The sequence below is a fragment of the Diuraphis noxia genome, unplaced genomic scaffold (genome assembly GCF_037042655.1).
Source record: "Diuraphis noxia isolate RWA-SAM2 unplaced genomic scaffold, SU_Dnox_SAM2 contig0003, whole genome shotgun sequence".
NCBI lineage: Eukaryota > Metazoa > Arthropoda > Insecta > Hemiptera > Aphididae > Diuraphis > Diuraphis noxia.
Window position 1 is genome coordinate 46,164,160 of NW_028301713.1, and position 25,520 is coordinate 46,189,679.

General features: G+C 26.6%; 1 protein-coding gene across 2 annotated transcripts in view; it reads right to left on the reverse strand.

Annotated features, from left to right (window-relative positions):
• Window positions 1–25,520, reverse strand: part of hig (locomotion-related protein hikaru genki) — a 148,957-nt gene that overhangs the window by 44,284 nt on the left and 79,153 nt on the right. For both annotated transcript variants that reach the window (XM_089223631.1, XM_089223630.1), the window contains 2 exons: window positions 12,343–12,477; window positions 5,112–5,261 (listed from right to left, as the gene is read on the reverse strand). In XM_089223631.1, the coding sequence (XP_089079757.1) occupies window positions 5,112–5,261; window positions 12,343–12,477 (285 nt within the window). The remainder of the gene's footprint in view (window positions 1–5,111; window positions 5,262–12,342; window positions 12,478–25,520) is intronic.

Here is a 25,520-nt window from a genome sequence, read left to right on the forward strand (position 1 = left end):
ATACATTGGGGACGATATGAGGACCAAGGGAGATAGTGGTGCAAATTGATAAAATGTTCATCGGAATAAGTTCGTTACCTCAGGTTATTGATTAGTTATTTATTTAGAATAAAGGGTGTCGGAGTGGCGCAGTGGTCACGCAGTTGACTACGACTCACACAGTCATTGGTTCAATTCATAGCAAAGTGGAAAAAAAATTTGTGTGGTTCTACGTGATAACCAAATCCCCAAGCTGTCGTCCAATTGCGTCATCTGGTTTCCAACTAGGTCCCACTCCACTGGGAGTGAAGACCGCACATTTCTCCTCTTGGAGGAGGGGGGAGGGGTAGTATTATGTATATAGTGATATATACATAGATAAATAGTTCAAATGATCTCCCTACTACCCACTTGTGATAAGGATTGACGAAGACCTAGATGTCGTTTCAATGAACAAATACCAAAAAAAATAAAATTAGAATAACCTTTTACGATTATTGTAAAACGTATAAGTACTTAAATGTTTTTTTTTAAATTTTTTTGTTTTTTAAAAAGCAATATTAGGTATAGACTAAACATCCGTCCAATAAATCACAGACTTCAACGTGGTCGTCCCCATGACATCTTAAATCAATAAACTAATATTTTATGTAGGTATATATGTATATGTATTTATATATCTTAGTTGTATAATTGTCAACTGCTTCGTAATGTAATAATTTTCATTTTTCTGTATATCAAAGAAAAAACATAGTTCTTACTTATACCTAACATTATCTGATTTACAAAATGTCAAAAACTATTTCTGTATCTCTAACTTTAGATGATTATTGTCAGGAAAACTTTAAATAATTAATAAAAAAAAAAAAAAATATATATATATATTTATTTTTATGAAATTCATATTATTTTACTCGTTCAATATATAAAATAATATATAACCCAAGTAAAATAATTTGTTTTTGTTATTTGCAAATATAATGTATATTATATTATTAGGTATATATAATTAATAAAAAATATTTCATCGATAGGCATAAACTATATGTTAATGCACGTACTAAATATAAATTATATTAATAAATTATTTGTATACTCATATGTATAAGATAATTATAATGTTATAAAAATTCCAATAAAATCTTAGGTAAAAGTAAAAGACATATTTGTAGGTACTTACTTAGGTTTTATGATCAACCCTATTTTTGCTACTGTGTAGGTACAGAACTCTGTTGAAATTATTGAAACACATTTTATCATCGGATCACGTGACAAGTATAAGTGTCACAAATTATTATAACAATTTAAATTATTATTACATATTATTCGCGCAGGTATATTATCATAAACGGCAGTCCGAAAGACTTCCGACACCGTATGCGCGAGCGTATGTGTGTGTATGTTTAAAGCGTCAAAACTTATTGTTTCTTAAAGTTTCGAGTGAGCTCACGGCTACCGTTATGGGCATATTATACGCACCACTCAAGTTTCATTTTATACATTTCCCAACCAATTCTCTAAATAATTAACGTTCGCGTGAACGAGAAAACGAAAACGGATGACGTCTTTGTGTGCACGATTTTTGTTCTGCAACATCGAGACAGTGAGGTAACTTCAGAGAAACTTTTTGCGTGTTATTATTATTATTGTTTACGATCATCATCAATGTATAGGTACATGATACATAATGATACGATTCTTGGATTTTCTGATTTCCAACAATTTAAATCAGTAAGTGAGTGAGTTGTATTGCGATATTAATTTATATTATATCACCCGCAGTTTGGCACGTTGTAAAACAACAGTAATAATAAGTACCTACTACCTTTAATGTTTTAAAATGAAATTATAAGCAACTAAGTACGATGTTTCAGAAAATTTCTGCTTAAAGAATAAACTTAAACAAATTCATTTCATTTTCTTTTTTTACTTATAATTAAAGCATTCTACCGTATGTTTCTAAGATTTATTCTGGAGTACGCGAGTACGCCGTTATTATTTGGGGCTTAGCTATTTGCGAATTGCGAATAGTAGAAACCTGCAGATAGAAAGAGTATAATTTAAATGTACTAGTTTTACTGCCAGGGTACCTACTGCACATTAACCACAGACTTCATGATTATGAATTTTACCTTTTACCACGCAGTAAAAAAATTTGGGGTCAAAGATCGCAAATGACACTAGTACTGTAAGTATATTATAAAGATGCTAGGCCTACCATTCCTAGCTGTTAGCTGTGTTTCTGTAATCCAAGTTTTAGGTTAGGCCTAACTTAAGATAGCTCATAAACGGCTCTATAGGTACAACACTGTCGTGTATTGTTAAGTCAATAAAATTTACAAATCCTAGCTTCCAGTCTCGAACCACTTATCTTTTTTTTTTACACTTTTGTACCACCAATTATTTTCGTAATAGACCGATATTCAGGATGAGGCGTTTACACAGCTAATAAGAAGATCAGTCGTTTTTTTTTTGTAAATACAATGTAAACAATGTCTAGTGTTAATATTTTTCTTGTATGTAAACATATTTTGTTCTATAATTTGGGCTACGACCCGTTTTGTTATACAATAAAGTTAAAATATTTACATAAAAAATTTTATGTAAAACTTAAAGTAAGTGCATATGAATGATTTTAAAGGCCTATAAAAATATATTTTTCCTGCCATTATACTATTAGAATGACAAGATCTAGAGCGAAATAATTGTTTTAATTAAACCATTACTGCTGTGCTACAATTCCGAAAAATGGAAGTTTCCACAGCCTATCAGATTCGACGGGATCTGTTGTCCAACGTTTCTGTACTGTAATTGATACAGCAAAGAAGATAAAATCTAATTTATTTTGAAATGATTTTTTCTTCTTATTTTTTTCCAACACTTTTGGACCCACGTTAATCCACGGATGTCCTCTAGTATAATTACTGACCATTATGCTCAGAAGAAAGGATAATTTTTTTTTACCCTAGAGATTCTAGAGCTGCTAATCACTTTCAATTAATAATCGTGAAAATACAATTTCACTATAATTTTTAGGATGCACAATGGTCGTTTAAGCCATGGTTATTTTATTGTGGCTGGAAAAAAAAATAAAGGAATGTATAGTTACTCTCATATCCTGACATTAACGTAAAACTTTTGGCATTTTGTTGACGTGTGTAAGGAATATACCATAAAATGTCAACAAACGGTAAAACGTTACCTACTAAATTTCGTGATATTTATGTTATTTCAAACATAATATTATCTATATTAAAATTTGAAACTATAGTAAATACTTAAATAAACCGAAATTAATACAATCAATAATAACTTATCTAGTTCACTAATAATTATTGATCTTATACGAAAACATATTATTACTTTCATTTTACACCTACTCTAAAATCTGAACAAGAGAATGAGGTTTCGATACCATAGCTAGTGAACTTTCAAAACTTCAGGAACAACAAAACTAATTAATCCAGTAGCAATGTAGCATACTAAGAGTTCACGATATTCAAAGGTTATGAAATACCCTTTTCATTTTAAGCTGTACATATTAAATATAATATATATGATATAAGATTATAATGGCCTTAAGGGGATTTGATGCCGAACGTATTTATAAAGAAAACATACCATCCATATTTTATCCATCATAAATTAATACCGATAAAACGAATTATGTGATAAGACCTCTGAAAACATATTTGAGTTCGCTATGAAGCTTACTTGTATTCAATCATACGACTTTTGCGAATTGCGATAAGACAAAATTATCTTTATGTCTAATTTTATTTTAAAATTAATAACTGAAAAATCTTTTAATGTACTAATTATTCGAGGTTGAAACAAAAATTAGAAATTGGGATGAATGATTTTAATGCAATTATATTCCTTAAAACGGAGTTCTTATATCTACCTGTCATATCTTAATCTTTTAAACCGGACATATCATACATGCAGACCACGGGCCGAATCCGGCCATAAGCTCAATTTTTTGGGGCTCGTGACTACCAATATTAATGAACAAAAACATAAAATTATATAATTAAAAAATAAATAAATATTAATGTCATGTCACAACTATCTTAGATTCTTAGAGAATGATTTACTCGGTATATATTATTATTTTCAGATAAACTAATCGAATAAGAATTTTTTTAATTTTTATGTGAGGCCCACATAGTAAGCTTTTCAATATGTTTGGCCCACTTGATAATTTGAGTTTGACATGTTTTATGTTTATTTTAAACGAATAAAATATAAAAATGCAAAATATCTTCGTTCAGCAGAACAAATGTTGCACTTTGAGTACAGTAATTTAGTCAATTAGTGGTATCTAATTAAACCCATTATTTTAAGACAAACATAATATTTGCATAATATTTCTAAGTACTCTTCATTTTATTTAAATGCAATAATGAATAAGAGAAGTCTACATATTATACAAAAATAAATCTCATATTAATTATGTTTCACTTCCAGTTTTAATGTAAGTACAAAGATAATGACTTTAAAACAAATAAGTTTAGTTCAAAGTCAGACAAAGTCATGTAGGTTTTTTTTTGGAAACTTTGAGATGAAAAATGTTCAAATTATAGTGATTTGCAAAATAAATGACAAAACATCAGTTTAGTATGAAATGTAATAAATAGGATTGAATCATGCAATTATTTTAAAAATATCAATCATTTACTAACTTATCATATTTCTTTTTTAATTAAAGTTATTTATCAAGATATTTTTTCTCATTAAATTTATCCGGTAACACATAGAAATATTTTATTTAAATACATATAAAATCTAAATTTATGAATTTGAGTGTATAAATAAATATCTTTTTTTTTTTTAATTACTTTATTTATATTTCCACAATCTGTTACATAGATTTTGAACAATAAGTGAAATTGATGAAATAGATAACTATGGCGTGAAGTACGGATTAAAGATACCTTCCAGTGAAGGCACTTTTACAGTTAAAGATGAGATAAATAAATATTAAAATATTAATTTTTTTAATAATCTGTATGATATTTTAACGAATAAAAACAATAACGACATTATATATTTACTTCTCAGCCACTAGTGGGAAGACTCTAAATCAGTACCCACTAGTCAATTATTAGTGTCATATAATATTAACTAACCTGAAGGAAGACAGGTGATATTTGCTGAACCTTTTAAGAAAAATCCAGGTGGACAGTTGAAGTATGTTGTCTGACCAAGCCTATGCCCACTCGCTCTATAGTTGAGATGAGGATTGAGATCCATGCTGGGCACTGGCTTACAATGAATATCTATTCAAAATAATGAAAATATATAAGTATACAAAAGTTAATTAAAATGATTTTAGTAACATGCCTACAAAATATCAATTTCTGAATTTATTTTTTATTTTTTTATGGAAATATAAAAATAGATAATTTATTGTTCATATGCATAAAATAATATGGTAAAAAATTAGCCTGATAAGTGATTTGATCTATAAACCAAAAACAAGATAAAAATCAACTATCTATAGTTCATACATTTGTATATTCATATAACTATGGATAGTCAGGTAAATTATTGATACCGATACTAGTTTAGTTTCACAAATAATGCTTTAAATTCTTGGCAATGATACCAATGGAAAAATATACAAACATTTAACCATGAAAATTTGTTTTTATGTGTTATTGTATTATAATACTATTGATCCACTTAAAATATACAAGAGTTCAGTATTTTGTGTATACTTATGATTGGTATCATTTACTGATAAATAATTACATTTCATTCAATTATTTTCAGTTTCAACAGTTCCTTACAAGAACAAATGAAACCGAAGAACTAAAAACTGAAGCCTGACCCTTACCTAATTCTACCTGAATTTTATAACATTTAAAAAAAGTGATTAAATTGATCACTAATTTTATTTATAATATTTATAATTAGTTTTATATGTAATTGTTGTATATAAAAAATAATAACAACGTTTTAACAAAGTTCGAGTTCCTTTGAGATATTTTTGATGACATTCCTAGCTTAAAAACAAACAATAATTTGTATTATTAAAATAATAATAAAAAAAGAAAAGTTAATCTTAAGTTAATATTATATTCAATTTTAGTTGGACTAGTCAAGGTCTTCATTTACATTTAAATATATCTATCACACGTAGTTATTAATATAATGGTTGCTAGTTCTATTAAATTTTGATTTTTCACTTTTCCATTTTGCACACTCTGTATATTTTATATATTTAACCATTTTTTTGATCTCTTAACTGAATTATGTATGATTGCTAATATTTTTATATCATTAAAATGCTTGGTTCAAATTTACAGTAAAGCTTTTGTTCTACCAATGATACCAATTTATACATTTTTATAATAATAGATAATTATAATGAACCATATATTATAATATAATTCATATTACACATTTTAAATGGTGTTCATAATATAATGAGTTCATAGCTGTGTAAGACACAACAAAATACGATGTTTAAACAATAGTTTATTACAGATCAGTGATTACCTATTTAAATTACCCTAACGATTACCTGTCATTAGCACATACCATCAAGCCAACAACAAAAATTTAAAAATATTTGTGTATGTGTATGTACCCATGATATTTTAATATATGGTGTTTATTAGTCATGTTATGTGAAAAGTTGGATATAAATTAAGATTGTTTGTACTGAAAATTTAAATAAAATGTGCCAATTTTCATAAGAATATAATTATATTATTATTTTTTCGATTTTCTATTGAGTAGTTAAGGAGTTAATCTTACGATTTTGCTACCATTTTAAGTTGTCAAACGTAAAATATTTTGTCAATGCGATATTTACATACAAATTGGTATAAAATCGATGATTAAATGTAATTTTTTAGTTTCACGTTAATTGTTTTCGATGAGGCAATAAGGAGATTTAAAAAATATAAAAATATCAATTTTAGCATAGCATTGGAAAGTAAAACTCAATAATTTAAGTAGGTTATTGAAGTACTTACAATAAACTTGAAACAAGTCAAAAAGTTATTCTCTTTTTGTTATAAAATTATCCTAGAATAACTGTACAACTTTAATTAAAATATATACTAATGCACCAAAATCGACACAATTATGATTTTATTTAATAAACCATTATTCAGTACAAAGTCGCCATAGAAATTATTATGCTAAAGTATGCTTACTAAAAAAACTATGTCATCCGAAAATCAGTGAAATTAATCAACAAGAATACCTCGAATATGCACTTACTGTAGTGCTTGAAATTTAAAAGTGGCAATGGGGGATGAGGTCTTATTTTAAAAGAAAATATGTTTATGTACTGCTCGTCTATAATATATAAGAAGACAACTCTATTGCCCACATTGTTTAATGTCTCGTACATATGAACCAAATTAATTATACAAATACGCACACGGAAAACTAGTTTATCATCCATGTAGACTAGTTAGCTACGTGGATGATACAGTACTTCTTGTTGAAGGCCAGTTTTGAGATGAAATATTTGCTAATATAAATTCGGACCTAAGTAAAATTTAAAAAGGGGCTTTGTAATTTTTTAACAATTTATTCTTAAATTTAGAAAAAAAACTATATATTACTTCATTAAATAGTTAATTCGAATCAACCCAACAAAACAAGTCTATATATACACGAGAATGAGTGTTTAAATCGAAACATATGTAAATGCCAAACCTTTGTAAAAATAGTTAAAATCTGTAAATACTTAGGTATAGAAATGTGTTATAATCTTAAATAGAATAACCTCATAAAATTTGTAACAAATACATTCCACATTCCCATTTCAACACAATCCACATACTTATATATCGGTCTAAAAGTTTACAATTTATTACCGTTAGAAATTAAACAAAGCAACCCTAAAGATTATTAAAAAAAAATACACAATGGCTACTACATAAACAAAATATAGACAACATCCTAACAAATGTATAGAATTATTTCATTATTTATTTAGATTAAGTTAGATTATTTTAGTATTTATTTATAATTTTAGTCTTTTACTTTAAATTATATTGTATCATATTATATTACAAAATTGTAATTATTTAATTTATTTAAACTATTTAATGGATTTATATTTAAAATTATCAATTAATGGGCCTTCACACGAACATGTTTCAGAAAAAAAAAAAATATATATATATATTTTATATATCCCAATCAATAAGCCCACATATTTTTAAATATTTAAATATTTTATCATCTACCTCCATTGTTTTCACCAATTTATGTACTGCTTAACCATAAACAACTCATCCACATTTCCGTAACTTCAAAAATTTTTCCGTAAAATTAAATCACTAAAAATATTCAAAGTTAATTAAACTCAATTCAAAAGAATATAGAATTAATGTACCATCAAACGTAGATATAATCGGTAATGATATGATTGATAATATTTTATTTTAGTTATTTTGAATAGAACAACCCTTTACTCTACAATTACTGAAATTAAATCAATGTCATCAAAGCATGGATAAAACAAAAATCGATGATTGATTATAATAAAGCAAATCTAGGTATTGAAATTCTATTCCATTCACTTATAAAGTTAAAATTAAAAATGGTTAAAAAAAAAGTTTTTATAAATGGCACTATTCCTCAACATTTAAAAAAACGATATAAAATTAAAATATCAAGAGTCAGAATCGGATAATGACCAAATTATCTTCTTCGTTTTTAATCAAAAAAATATATCCTTCAACCAAATCCAATAAATGTCAGGTTGACCTACACATAATTCAAGTGGCATAGAATAACAAAATATAAATGAATAACTTGTCAATACCAAACAATCTACGAAAAGCTCGAAACGCAGAAAATGTGTAAACTTTCTAACTTAAATACGTTATAAATACATTATAACGAGCATAGATGTTGAAATATCATAAAAATAATAAATAAAAATATACGTGAGAAAATTGGTGAATAATAATGTTCACTACAGACTGGAACACTAAAATGTAACGTTATACTTATATAGGTACCTACTAAACATGCTACCTAGTATGCCACGGGCACTATTCATGAATTCGCCATGCAGAATATACCTACATTTTATACATACTTATAAGAAATAAAAGGGAATATTGATTCAATATAAATTAACGTTGATAAATTATGTTGATGGGAAATTAATAAAATAAAGACATAATTAACTCGATTAGAAAAATTGAAAAGTTAAATACAAAAGAGAAAGACCATCAATATCTAACTAATTAAGATAAATTAAAATTATTATACACATTTGAGTGGAAAAAATGGACTGAGTAGTAATAAATTTCTTCCGTATTCTGTTGGGCAACAAAATTCACCAATAGAACTTAATAAATAAAGAAAAAAAATGCATGTTCAACGTTTAGTGTTCCAGAGACGACTAAATATATTATATTCATAGGATACAGAGCTACTTAAGATAAAGACAATATTAAATAATCTAAAAAACCTTCACAGTTAATTTTGACTTTTTGAAGACATTATTTAAGTCTTAATAAAAATATATTATAACAGTAGGAATAATTAAAATTCTAGATTCTGAGCGGAGCGACGAATATATTGATTTTACATTGTTATGTGTTTTTTGTCTGTGTACATGATCACTTGTCAAAATAATGCTTCGATTTTTAACTCCAGTAGCTTTTCCGATTATAAAGTGAAGCTATGTGATGTATTAAGGAGGTTAAATTTTGAATTATCAAGTAATTTTCAAAAGCACCGAGAAAAACAAAAAAAAAAAAAAAATTAAGGAAAAACGGGAATTTTTATACAAAATCAATTTTTGTGAAAACCGAATTTTTATATTGGTGTAACTCTAAAACAAATTACCATAGACACATGACATTTCCACTAAATGTTTATACTGGAATTTTCTATGCTTAGTACAATTTTCAAAACATTTAAAATCTTTTGAAATTATTTACAAACGTTTAAAATTTTCTAACTTTAAGTTTTTTTATTTTTTTGTTATTTAGTCGACAAATACAACGAAAATATAAAAGAATAAATAACATTTTATAATATTGTTAGTTTATAAATAATTGTAATTACTCTTATCTTTTTTTTTACGGTTTTATTATTTCATAGTAAATTGCATAAATGTTATTTTCATAATTGTTATACTGCAAAAACCTAATAAATAAATTAAAAAAAAATGTAATTTGTATTATTATTAATATTATGGAAGACAGTAATATTTTTAAATACACTAACCACAATTTTATTTTTTAAATATTTTTTGTTAACACTTTGATGCAAATTTGATATTTTTCATTTAATGTCTCCTAAATTATTATTCGTGTTTCTTTTACGGTATATCCCTATAGATTGTACAATTCATTTTTCATTTACTAGTAATCCCCATGAGTATGTTCAGTACAAAGCATCAACCCGTATTATATTTTTATCTTATAAACCAAGATAAATATATGCATTTATTAATACCAATGAGGTTTATAAGTTATAACAAAAGTTATAACTTATTACGTAATTGTTTTATTTCAAAACTTTTTTATACAATTACTTAATAATCTAAATCAACCAATTACCATTTTATGTATTATGTTATTTAGTTTACAACATACTAGTAGGTATAAGCTACGAGTAATAAATATAAAATATCGATTACTGTCTTAAATTAATAGTACCTACATGTAACGTATAGAGAAGTTTATAATAGTATTTAAATTATTATGCAATATACTAATGCATTCATAATTAAATTCACAAACTACCAAAAAAATAATAAATAAATAAAAAAATAATATGACCATAAAGTAAATAAACTCTAAATTCTCAGACTTATCTCCTATCCTATCTGGCGTTCTCCAAGTTGTGATTTATTTTACCATTCTATATTATCAACGTATTAGACTAGCCGATAATTATTATTTAAACCTTAGAAACCAAATTCATCGATGACAAAATCTGTTTTACAATTTATGACATATCGTTAACCACCAATAAATGCCTGATTAGGTAAAACATTAATTTAAATAACATGAAATCGTAGTATTACGAAAAGAAAATTAAAATAAATAATGAAATGTCTTCTGAATTCCTGATATTCATTTTTTTCTTCGACAAAATAAAGTTGTTTCAGTTTTGACTAAGCAATACAATTATTCCTTTTTTCCGTGTCCAATATTTTGGTTTGAAATTAGACAAACATCTAATCATGGATATTTAACCTTAGACTTCAACAATAACTCAGAAAATCTACCAAGAAGACTTACGAGAAACTACTATAGAAATTAGTATCACAAAATAAAACTAAATTTTAAGCAATTTTTAAAGAAGGCATCTCGTCAAAATATTTTTGTTAAGTACGAGTACGGTTAAATCCATTAAATTTATTCTTTTATGTATAACTAATTAACTGTTGTCACATATTATGCTTATTGTAAAAATGTTGCATTTTTGTATATTTATAATAAATACCTATATATAAAAAAAAAATCAAAAAAATCATCAGTTTAGTTTAAAAGGTCAAGTTATACTTCAAATGATATGTTAATTGTAATAATTAATCACTATTATTTTTCGTTATATTATACCCAATCTGATACCAAATTATACAGCTGATTAATAAAATAACAAAATGTTAATATAAGTAGACATAGCAATTAGGTCGATTATTTACATATTTTATCAAAGATTTATTTCTACACACTTATTATCCTGACACAGAAATGTAACAATACTCTTAGAGCTTTATAACCCAAAATAATTATTGAGTTATTTTATAATATGAATCTTTAAAGAAAAGTAAAAAAAAAATACTTTTTGTAGATTTTTCTTAATATAATCAAAACTCAGTGCATACAATATTAATAATTTGTCATTATTTAATTAATCCAGTGTAATTATTTTGAGTTTAAATTTTACTTAATTTTATGATTGTACAGTTATTTTATAGGACATACGTTTAACATTGGATTGTATATTAATATAAATAAATTATTTTTTGGTTTTGTAAATCTATTCATACAACACTCATTTACAAAACAGTGACTGAATCGTTCCAACTTACTGCAAATATCTAATTGTATGATTTTGTTTTTTATTTAACACAATATGTTTTTAATATCATAATATTACGAGTATTTAATCGATAGATGTATCTTTGAAAAGCATTTTAAGTTCTCACCATTAGCACATCCTACACCGTTGGAATTGATCCAACTAAAATTAAAATATATAAGCCTTGGTTCGTATTATTGTTTTTTTGAAATAAAGTATTTATTAAAACATTAGTTTTAAAAACTTGATTATTTTTTTTCTATCAATTTCTTAAAAGTATATATAAAATAATTTATACATCTGTCATTATTGTGTATTACTGTCAAAGCTTACCTGACACTTGAAGTGTTATAGTGTTATTAATGCCACGTGATGAAGTACAAGTGAATGAGCCTGTATCGAATTGTTTTACATAGTAAATAGATAATCGATACTTCCAGTTGCGTTCGTCGTTTCCTATCGCCCATCCTGAAAAACATCATTAAAATAATTATCATTGAATTATTGTTATTAAAAAAAAATATTTTATTTTGCTCCAAAACGTAATCATCTTTGCGATTTCAAAGAGTCGCAGACGAAAAGCAAAAATAAATAAACAGAACACAGTTCGTTGAGCACTGAACCTCTAACGAACTAGAAGTAATATTGGACACAGAGCGATAGAGAGAAAAAAATGTGTGTCGTCATAAAAATGTGTGAGTACACGAGAAAATATGCGCAAGTTAGGCTGGGATTGTTTTAGATTTTAATTCCGTATAAATACAAGCTATCCGGAGGTCGTAAAGCCTGTATAAAAATTCGGCGATACGTGAAATGTGTTTTAAACGCTGAAATTGTTGGTGGAAATCAATACTACGTAAATTATTCATACTCGTTGGAAATCATGCAAAACAATTGGTTTTACTGTTAGTAAGAGAATTGCGTGAAAAAAAAACTAATCAACTTTCATCTAATCGAATAAAGATCGATATATAAGGTACTCGCTTGTGTCTATATATATTCTTCACGGTAATTGAATGGTTTGCTCGTAAAAAAAAAGTTTGTTTTCAATGTCCGTTAAAAACCTAAATACTGTAATAGAACAAAGTCGAACAAATAATTGCACAAATGGAATTAAGTTTAAATTGGCTAATTTATAGTAACTATTGGTCATAAATCGTTATACGTTTTAAACATTTTATGTTTAGATTTTACTCAAAACTAACATAATTTTCTAAAATCTTATAAGGTAACAATAAATCCTTCGAGTTAATAAAAAAGCTATTGCAATATGAATGTGCTATTTTTTAAGTATTTCCTATATTCAATTCGATCGATTTGATCCCAAACGAGCATTAAGGATTATATTTTAAGTGGAACATTAATTGATCCAAAACTTATTTTTGACAATTTAAATACTTTTTAAGAATAATTTTTTACAAAAACTATCTCCTATTTGAACACTTAATTAAGTTGTCAATGAGAGTTATACATATATTAAGATTAATATGTTAATGTTAATTTTTAGTTGGTATACCTATATAGTTATACGTATTACGTATAGTTCATTTAGAAATAAGAAAACTTGCAACAAAACAATAAATGGAGTTATACAGTGTTTTTTAAAATAATCGTAATAATGAATATATTTTTAATTAACTACGATTAAAACAAAGTTTGTCTTTTCCTCCATAAAAATGCATTTGATTTTCATATTATGTTGATTAAATTAAATTAGTTTGTTTAGTATTTGAGTATTTTGTTATGATCTTTTAGTTAAGATTTCATGATTATGTAATATATTATTCTTATTTTTTATTTTATCACAATATATTTATGAATTTATAAACAATATAATTTTGACTTATTTCATTAAATTGATGAAATAATATTTCACCAATTAAATTAATCTTGTTTAAGTTATTATATTATATCATGTTATAAAAATTTAGCAATTAATCATATTACTATGGACAAAAATAAATTATTAAAATAATGAATTGTACTAAAACAATCTTATAGTTAATATTTTAATGCTTAAAGATTAATTCTGTTGATTCCAGAAACACGAATGATTGAATTGAGTTGAAATATTTGGAGTTATTGAAAATAAGGGCGAATTCTACTGAGATTTTCAAATTAAATATTTTTTTATTAATATTTATATATTTTCCTTCATTAATCGTTATCATTGTATTGATTATTTACAGCGAGCTGTTGAAGGATTCTAATATCCTTTATTTTTAAAAAAGAAAATTACCTCAAGTAAAGTGAACACAAAAACAAGTTATTACTGCCATATTTATGCTATAGGTACTATGTGCAATAATAGATTTAAATACCTTACCTATTTCTTTCACATCCTGAATCACCTTTCCATACATTATTATATTCACTTTTTGGATGACCTCATGATAAATTAAGTAAGTATTATAATGCGTATATACGTTTTAGGTATATAAGTTTTAGTTACCTATAATAATTTATTCATACTCTAATTTAAAGAAATGTCATGATTATTAATAAACTTCGATAACAAGTTAAAATATTTTTAACCATTCTATCATCGAGGATTACCTGATTCTTTTTTTTTTTTTGTATGGAGAACCCGCGGCAACATAGGCCATTGGGTGTGGGGTGGTACGGTATAGGGGTTATTTTTTTGTATATTTGTTTGTAGGTTTTTAAGTGGGTAGGGTTGTAACACGTGTTTGTGTATGTGTTGCAAAGATATGTTGCTAAAAAATCCCGGGTGGTCACCCATCTGGGAGCTAGCAACTGCGGCCGGTACGTACACTCAGTGCGTTTCCGCAGATTGAGCGTACGACCGCGCCTCACCAAGCCACTACCTGATTCTTAATTATTTGTTAGTCAAGTTATTTACTGATATACATATATTTTGGTATTGATATGATGAAATCCTAATGCCTTAAGATTAAGCAATATACAAAAAATATATACTAAACATAGGTGTATAAGGCAGTGTCAATTATGCCATGGCTAAATGTGGTTAGGACTAGTGTGTCGTAGTAGAAAGAGGCTGAGAAACGCTGTTCTGATGTATAACTATGTGTAATTATATAATGAATTCACTCACTGGAATTATTAGAATTATAAGATCTAATCAAACATTACAAATTACAATATGCAACATACAATATATATAATACAACCTTTATATTATATCATTATACTTGGCATATTTTAATAAATAATATTAATTGATGTGGAAATAACAAGACATTTGTTACAATCAAAATTGAATGTTTAAAAAATAATATACTTTAAATTTAACTTTTCTTTTCTAGAATTATTTCATGATACAATATTTTATGTATATCAGCAATAATCAAATTGGATTTATAAAATATATTTATTCAACTGTAAAATAATCGCTGAAATCGTATACAAATATCATCTGGCATACTTAGTTAAATAAAAACTAAACATTTTATGTATAAAATATAATAATGTATTAATGTATAAATTAAAAAACTAAAAGCTTTGTTTATCACACATAAAAATCAGATAGTCACTATAAAATAGGTAACTGTTTTCAATTAATAAAAAACCGGTACGTATTTAATTTTTAGCACAATAAATTACTATCTAAATTGTGAAATTAAAAAAAAAACAAAAGTCTTTCACTTAGAAATATCTACCAAATAATCATAATAATGATCTACTTGGTTTCAAATCAGTGGCGTCATTTGGGGGGGGGGCAAGGTGGGCATTTGCCCCCCCTTGTCATTAGCGGGCTACTATCGGGCCGGTAGACTTGGCCGGCCCAGGCCGGGTATATGGTGCTAGTTTTGGGCCACAAGCCCGCAAAAATGATTCATAACATTCATGTCATTGTTAAATAGAATATAACCATGATTCGTGGCACCTACTAACACGTAAATAATTATAAGGTATCTGACATCTGTATTCTGTATGTGCAGTGGTGGACTGGACGAGTGGGATACCGGGTTTCCCGCCTTCCCTGTAGGCCGCTACTCGTATAAAATATTTACTTATTAACATTATTGTGAAATAATAAATTTTAAATGTTATCGTCGTTATCGAATAACGGAATAACTAATAAGTAATAAGTAATAAGTATATAATATTATTAAACATAAAAATCCAAATTTCTGATTAATTTAAAATGCGGCAGGCGGGACCCATGGCTATAGAGTATAGATAATAATATTATCGTATGTATTTTATTATTATCAATAGCTATGGCGGGACCTAACCTTGTGTTCGGCCGGTCCGGGTTTGTTGATAACTCATTGTTACAAGTTTAAAATAGAATTGAAAATAATTATTACATGGGCCTTATGTTATCAAACTATCAAAGTTGGTATTTAACAGAATAATAAGAACCTGTCACTGCCTAGCATTTAAGCAATTTTAAAAAAACTTTTATTAATGACAAATATACAATAAAGTATTGTATGTTTTATTTTATTTTTTGTTAATACCATTAACTCATATTTGGTGCAAATAAGACATAAATTGGTGTAAAATTCCCCTTAGAATATGTCATCATATAGTAGCTAATAGCATTGAGCATATATTAATTACTCAATGCTAAATACTAATAGGTAATATAGGGTATCCCTCTATATATTATATTTAATATACCTATGTATTAATTAGTCATTGTTATCTTTCAAAAAAAATGTGTTATTTATGCCTAAAGTAACCACAGTTATCACAGATAACAAACTAGTATGTATATAATTGTGTAAGATGTAAGAAGACTGTTTGTACTGAGATAAAAATGTAATTGTTAGCGAGTGGTTTTTTTTTTAAATTATGGCCTATGGGCCGGTCAAAATTTTTGCCCCCCCCCCCCTTTCAAAACCTGAAATGACGCCACTGTTTCAAATTATACATTAAATTGAAGTATTCGTAATTTACCTAACTATTACATCATATACATTGTCGTTTATCATTTAGAAATACCATAAACAAATGAACATTTATTACAAATATGTTGACCTAACTATATATCCCGATATCCGTATGTAATATTTGTCACCATTAAATACTGTGTTTGTAAATCCACATTAGTCATCTACTACACGGTTATATATGTGTATATTATTTATACTTGCGAAGAGTGTGCTACTTGATACAATTGCAGTTACAATACCATTTTGAATGATGTCTATAACACCAATATCAGTGACGAAATCACGTGAAATCTTAATCTTAATCGATAACCATAATAATTGTATTGTTTGTCGAGCGAATAAATGTCAGTTAATACTTTACACTTAGATTAGATTTTCAAATCATATTGAATAAAATCAAAATTATAAATTATTTATCAAAATAATTGAGATCAGAAGTCAGCAGAAATTTTTGAACAGTTCATTTAAGTATAATGATGTCAATTTATATAAGAAATAGGCACGTAAAATTAATGATTAATTTAATTGTAATTGTTAAAAATAAATGAACAAGATACCTAAATGGAATCAATTTGTCTAGATATTAATAAATAGAGTATAACATTTGATTAATAAATTTGGCTAAAATAATTAAATTATATCTAAATAGTGGGGTATTAATTTTCAGAAAACCCATAATTCCATAATAAGTGCAGAGTGTATATTATTAGCACGTGCGTAAAAAAATAAAAAAAATTATATATGATATAATATATAATATCATATACATCTGTATGTTACCATACTGAATTAAATGTGGGTATGTATCGGACACTTATTCTATATAATATGAAAAAACATATATAAAATTGTTATTGCAATGTGGATGTTTGAATAAACGGCCTTGTCCACCAAATAATTTTTATTAATCCCTTGTCCGTCAACATGGACCAATGCAAACATTTCGACCTCCACTGTGGCGGTGCAGTGGTTGTTCTCCCAGTGCTCAACGCAAAGGGTCGTAAAATTTGGCTGATAGAAGACAGTGGTGAACAGTGGATGGGGGAGTTGAAAACCCTCGTTGGGATGTTGTTGGGATTTAGTGTGGGCAGCGGACGAATACACTGTCCATTGAAATAATGACCGAAACGCAATAAAAAATTAATGAACGCATAAATAAAACAGGAATGACCTATATACACGTCATTTTTAAATTAAATACAGTGCGATTCTCCAAACATGATCATCGCTCTCCTCTTATCCCGTTATCAAATATAATTATTCGTATGTATGCACTATTGTATAATGTTATGTAAGTGCCTATAAGAGTTTAATGATAGTACTTACTTTAAAAAACTCATATTATATTCTGTGTGATTTGGCGTTAAGTAGTGCCCTGTGGAGACAAAAACTATTTTTACTGTAAACGTTAGATAGTTATTTAAAAATAAATTGTTATTAATATTTAAGTTTAAATTGAAACAAGTATAGTTTCAAAGTTATTTTTTAATGAACTTTATGAACTAAGGATAATAGTTCATAAATGATATTAGCATAGATAGGTAAGACGTGGTTATAAGGTGAGGGGGGTAATTATTTTAAATAAAATGAAAAATTTACTTTATATTTAGTCTATGTATAGTTAATTTTCCTCGATAGTTAAACTTACTAATATAAGTACATTTTTGAAAATATGATAACTATTAACTATCGTATGCGTAATCAGAAAAAATGCAAAAAGCGGAATTAAAACCTAATTTGTGATTGTATGTGACCATGCTCGATGAACCCACTCTGTATATAATATAAATACCTATATATGTATTTATTTACTGCCATTACAGCATATTTTATAAACATGGACGGCTATAATATCTCGTGTTGGCCGGCAGAGCGTGCGATCGGACATTAATAAAATAATAAGCACGTTCGTCACGTCTATTCGAATTGAAATATTTGAGATTAATGTGCTTTCGCGTGTCAGTGTGTGATGTATGCGTATGCGTATAAGTGTATACACAAACTGTAACTGCAGTCACATCACCGCCGCCGGCACCGCGTAAATCCATAATATAATATAATGTAATATAATATAACGTGATATGAAAGGGTATTTATTATATGCCCGCGAAGGTTGCGGGGAACGATTCTTCCTCTGCATCCGGCTTCGGCGTGCCACTGCGGCGAGTGCCGACAATTCAGGGTTGTATTATGCAATAAAGGTTTCGACTTTCAAAAATGCCAGTTATTCTCGGAGATAAACGGTCGTGTCATCCCTCCCACTCTCATACCAAAATATGTCCAGTGCACCGTTTTCGTATTTTCGCATGTATTATAATATTATTTGGCCGACCTATAATAGCGCCAAAACGCCAATATTGGACAATAATACGCTGTAGAGAAGTGTCCATACAGTTGTTTCTGTTTGAGAAGTTTGTGAGAAGTGAGAAGTCTATGTTTTAATCAATTCACTTGGGCAGATACTTTTTATCATACAATAGGTACATTGCGCCTTTCGTGTGTCCCTAATAATTACAATTGTAAGTGTAATATCATATACATATGTAATTAATTTATAATTCAAAATATATTATAATATATTTAGGGTTCTAAAATTTCAAGAAATTATTTTTTTTGGAAATATTTAATTTTGGTGAAAAATCAATAATCTTATTTTAATTTAAAAATTTAGTAAAAAATACAGTAAACACAACTACTTAGTTAAAATGTTAAATGTTATAGAAACATTGGCACATTGCTTGCATTGCACATTATATTATAAATTAAGTAATAATTATCTTTATCTTTTCTACATCGTTATCGATAAATGTTGATAATCAGTGATTAACAGGTATGAAATCAGCCTGACCATCTAGTGAAGATTTTATAAAGACGTGCCAAAAAATACAAAATTAAAAAAAATATATTTTTCGATATTTCATTGAAATATTTCATTAAGGGTAGAATTTTCCAGTGTTGAATATTTCATACTCATAAACCTAAACATATTTGTTTAAGACTGTGTAACGATGGGTAAATAGAAAAAAAAACATTATCAAACTATTATTATCATCACAGCGTAATGGTATATTTTAACTTATAATATAAAATACCTCTATCATAAGGGTATAAAAAAAAGTGAGGGGGACGAGGTGGCCGAGCGGTCTAACGCGTCGGCTGTGGCCGGGCCGGGTTCGATCCTCGACCATCGGGCGACATTTTTCTCCGGGCAAGTCACGGTGTCCGGAGAATCAGTGCCACCATCCCCCACTCCAGGGCATGGCAGAAACCTATGGGTGCCCCAATAAAAATTCTGCCAAAACTCACCCACACGTAACACACCTACCGTTCCATAAACCTACAGTACCACCCCCTTTCCAATGGCCTAAGTTACCACGCGATTATTAATAAAAAAAAATAAAAATAAAGTTTTAATATTATATAGAATAAGGTTGTGTTAATTGGTAATATATTAATATATTAGTATGATTAGCATTAAAGTAATCCCGAGAAAATATAAAAAAAAAATTAACCTTATTCATTTAATAAATACAATAAGAAAATTAGTAAAATATAAAACAAGCATTATTCAATGATGAATCAAAAATCATACATCATATTGGACATAACCATAAAATAGAAATAAGAAAATAATATAATCTTTTTAAATATCTAAGTCATATAATATTATGTTAAAGTTTTTACACTGGAAGGTTTTTCATTCTGTGAATTATGTAATTTTTATCCACATCACATTCACTTATATTATTGTTCATCTATTTTAACAGATTGTGCAATAAAAAATATTAAAATTAAGTACAACATTTATATAATATGACAAAATCAATCTAAAATTAAAACGCACTGTAAATTACATGGTTTCATTTAATATTTGTTTTGTTTAATTAAAGATGATTGTTTTTTTAACTGAGTTATTAATTTATTAACAACGAAATGATGTTATGTTATACACAATATTCGTAACTCAAGGTTAAGTTTTGGTGATCTTATTTGTTTTAACGGAAAGGATTGTTAGTATAAATAATTTTAATATAATTGACAACTGAATAGACGTACAAATATACAATACATTAATCATATTTTAAATCATTATATTATACTTGTTAAATTTGAAAAACTAGGTTAAAGTTTGTTGTTTATTTTAGCCAAATTTCATTAATTTTATTATTTTAGGTTACGGTGATCAGTAGTTTGTAAAAAGATTTATTCACTGAATAACTCTCAGTGAATTTTATGATGCTTAGTTAATTAATTATGAATTGACGAGAATATTTTTGGTTGAAATCATTAATTCTCACGAACAAACAAATATAAATAATTAATCGTTTCATAACTTTATCAAGCTTTGAGTTTTTTTTTTATTGAATCTCTGTGTTTTCCCTATACCTAATGTTAATTGGTTTTAAGTAAGATAGAATAACAAGTTACCTAGAGAATATAGATATTATTTTGGTAACAAATTGGACACGGTACGTTTTTGTAAAATCATGGTTTTTAATTTTCTATAGTATTAAATTATATGTATTACAATAATTAATAATCTATGCAGAGAACATGATATAATTAACAATTATAAATTTAATTAATATATGAACAGATTTAAAATATGGTTCATCGTCAGACTTAGTACTAGAATGAATACTTAATATATTTTTAATTACATTTTTAATGTCACTGTTTCATTTGTTATCGTTTGTAATCAAATTATTTAAGTGTTTTACTTATACTTTCATATGTACATGTTATACAAAATGTAACACATTTTTAAAGTGTAAGCCCAAACCTTTTAGTAAAATAAATTTAGTTTTTGTTTCTTTTGTAATCATTATTTTACGTAGAAATAATATACATTTTCTGCTTCGCACCTGTTCATGACCCGCTTTAACAAAATGGGATTTAAAGTTATAGCCTTGTGTAAAACACAATAACTTGCAGACCATACGTGCATCTGAGGCTACAGTGTTGTACCTCCCTCTCCACCCCGTATTTCCTCGTTTTGCCTAACGACAAGTTCATACTATTTTTCATATGGCCACGTGACCCTGGTAACTGGTAAGCCCTCTGCTAAAGCCACATGTAATATTTAGTTTTTTTTTTATTTGATATATTTCCTTGTTATTATTTTCTTGAATATTACGAGTCTCCGGGGAGAAAAAATATGGAAGAAACGTAAGTATGGAGAAAACTAATATATTTATGCGGTGACATATAATTAATTATATTAGATACATATTTTTTCTACAGTAAATTATAACTATAATATATAGATATAAAACATATATTATAAAATAATTCATATACTCGTATAATTACTTAATTAATTTAAGATATTTTGACTTGATATTATATACTTTTAATACTGGTTATCAGGTTACAGTTATCAATATAAAATATTAATACCTATTATTTGAATTACAATGAATAAGTCATAAGTCTAGTTTCCATATGTATTATTCAGAATTTATAAAGCTAAAATTTATCCTATTATTAAAGTAAATAATTGAAATGTCCATTTAATTAAGTTAAACATAAGGTGATTTAAGAATACCTACTTAAACTATATTTTTTTGTGTTTTGTATTTGCCATAGAAATTATCAAAGGTTTTAATAAATAAATGAATAAATATATATATAATTATTATATATCAAATGTGTTACTTTAAAAACAATTTAAGTGATATAATATATTGTATATGCTGTTTCAAACAATAAAATGTAGTTCAATTTGCTAACATTTAAAAGAAACGTGTTGTTTTATTTGTGAAGTAAATTTTGAACAACATTATAGTATTTCGTTAATAAGTCTTAATAATAGTGATTCTTAAACAAATAATTATTACTTTGTTATATTTAAATTTAATTAAGCTTTATAAGAGCTATAAAAAGAAGGTACATAGTTAAAATGATAAATCTTACTAGAAATTTCGAAAATACTAAAAAAATTTGAAAATTCGTCGAACAAGATATTTTATGAAAACAGCTGACGGTATATACTTTACACATAATATGAAAGTCGTTAGGTACAGACATCAGATTATAGGAGAGAATAAGAGAATAATAAAAAAAAAAGTTAAGTACTCTGTATTACTATCTAACCAACCATAGTCTCTGCATAAGGAACACACTAAGGATTTTATAAATGGTGGCTTGAATCTTAAAAGCTTCGAAAGGCTCCGTTTGATAATAATGGGTAGGATTTTAAGAAAATATGTCTTATTTTTAATAAATTCAAGTATATATTTTTATAGTTTCGATATATTTTTAATGGACAATTTGACATCTTTGGAATTGTTTTTCTTAACTAGAGTTCAAATGAAATATTAAAATATTTTCAAACACTGAGACAGAAAACAGAGGTGGTTGATGTTTAAATTATTTATCCAATCTACGTCATGCAACGTTGAAGATGTCTCATCGTTTATATATTTTATTGCATTATTATTAACTTTTGGCTTAGGCTACTTAGCGTGTATATGAAAAGTCAGATAGTATGACCGGATTGTACCACTAATATCTATATATTGTATATCATTTGTATTAAAATAATTACAAAAGAAAAAATAATTAAAAAAAAAAAAGTTGTAGTTACTTAAATCTCAAACTCACTTCTTTTAGCATATACTTACATTATATAGTGCATTTTGTTAGATTTCTGAGTAACAAAATATAGTTTTTTTGTGCATGATTGAAAAGTAATCATATTACAATGCCAGCACAATTTTAGATCCCTTTGACATTATTAGATTGTGAATTGAAAATATACGATAGTATGCATATTGGTAAGTAATTTAAATATATAATAATCACATTCAAAACAGAACTGAGTAAAATATTTATGGAGGTATATATGAGAAATTATATAATATGTATTTTGTATATTATTAAAATCTTTGAATGATGGCGTTATCCATAGTTAGTTGAAACATTTATGATTCAATATTAAATTTCATTTAATAAAGTATCCAAAGTAAAATATGCATATTAACTTTTTTATTTAACCTTTTTAACTTCAGTTGCAGATTTTGTTACAGCTATAATAAACTATAGTAGTAGTATAACTATTGTAGTTATAGCTATAACTACAATTTTAATTTCAAAAAAATATATTTTTTTTTTGCTTCCTTTTCAGTCATTCAAGTATAAAGTTGTTATAGATTTTTTTATCCTCCTTGTTCCCCATTTTTTTGACACTTAATATATGTTTTACCATTTTCAATGTTAAGCAAGTTAATTTTGATAGAGGTTAATTTTGGACATCAAGTAACTATAATATGTTAAATTTGTATCGCCATTTTCCAATCTAGTTACATATTTTTTGTTGTCGAAAATTAAATATTTACTAGTAAATAAACTAATTCTATGAATTTTGCTTAGTTTTTGATCTTCTATTTTGTTCAAAAATATGTTCTCTTCTAGAAGGCAATATTGTTTATTTGATTTTTTACAACAGTGTTTGTTTGTTTATTTATTTTGTTTGTAGGTATATGTTTTTGAAATTTCTTTTGAAGCTACATCTGATTTTTTTATTATACTGTATGTCCATTCATTATTCAGTAATCCGTAAATTAGAATTTGTAAACTGGAAGTTCTGAACATATCAATGAGAATTAAATACAAAAATCATTTTTCTAGGAAGATTATTGTTACAGTTTGGCTGGGCTTTAATGACGTACCTATATAGAAAGATGATTACACATTATTTCTTTTTAAATTAACATTGTGTTTTTTTAGGTGATCGCTTTGCTATCTCTTACTTAGAATTTAGATGCTTAGGATAAATTTCGGTATTGTTAATTTAGTTTTATTTACTTTAAATGAAAATACGTTAATTCATTTGAACGTTATTATTATTATTATTATTATTTTTTTAATATTTTACATTGGTATACATATTGATAACTATCCCACACGTAAATTTGTAGTTAATGTTACTCAAGTTAAGTTTATAATTGTTTATTATGTGTTATGAATAATTTCTTTTGTAACATTTCTGGGTTAATTATTGTGTGGGAATCCAAATGACGGAGTACGCCAAATAACAGAATAAGAGAGATAAAAAGTACTAACACATACTATCTAACACATACTATCCTAAGCCAAATTTATTCAATCGTAAAAATGAAGTAATTTTAAACAGACTACGTATAGGTTAAACTAAGATATTTCATGGACATCTTATGCGATGAGAAAAACCAACACTATGCCAAACCTGTGGAGAACCGCTTACAATAAATCATCCTATTGTGCACTGTCGAAATCACCTGAAATCAGAAGCATCCTTGGAATTCCAGACAGCCTCTTCGAAGCTCCATGTCACATTGACATCAACCATAGAATTATTTAATTTCTCAAACATATTTGTACCTATGTATTACGCAATCTAGTTAATTTTATGTATTTATTATTATTTAACTAATATTTATATCGTTGTAAGCTAATAATCTTAGTTGTTGTTACTTAACCATGAATACATCGATTTAATTGCATACGTTTATGTTGTGTATAATATCTATTAATTTTAATGATGGTATATGTACAGATGAAAAGTTTAACTTAAACAGAATTATTTTAAATTCTGAGCGAAGCGATGGACGTATTGATTTTACATTGGTGTCTGTTTTTTTT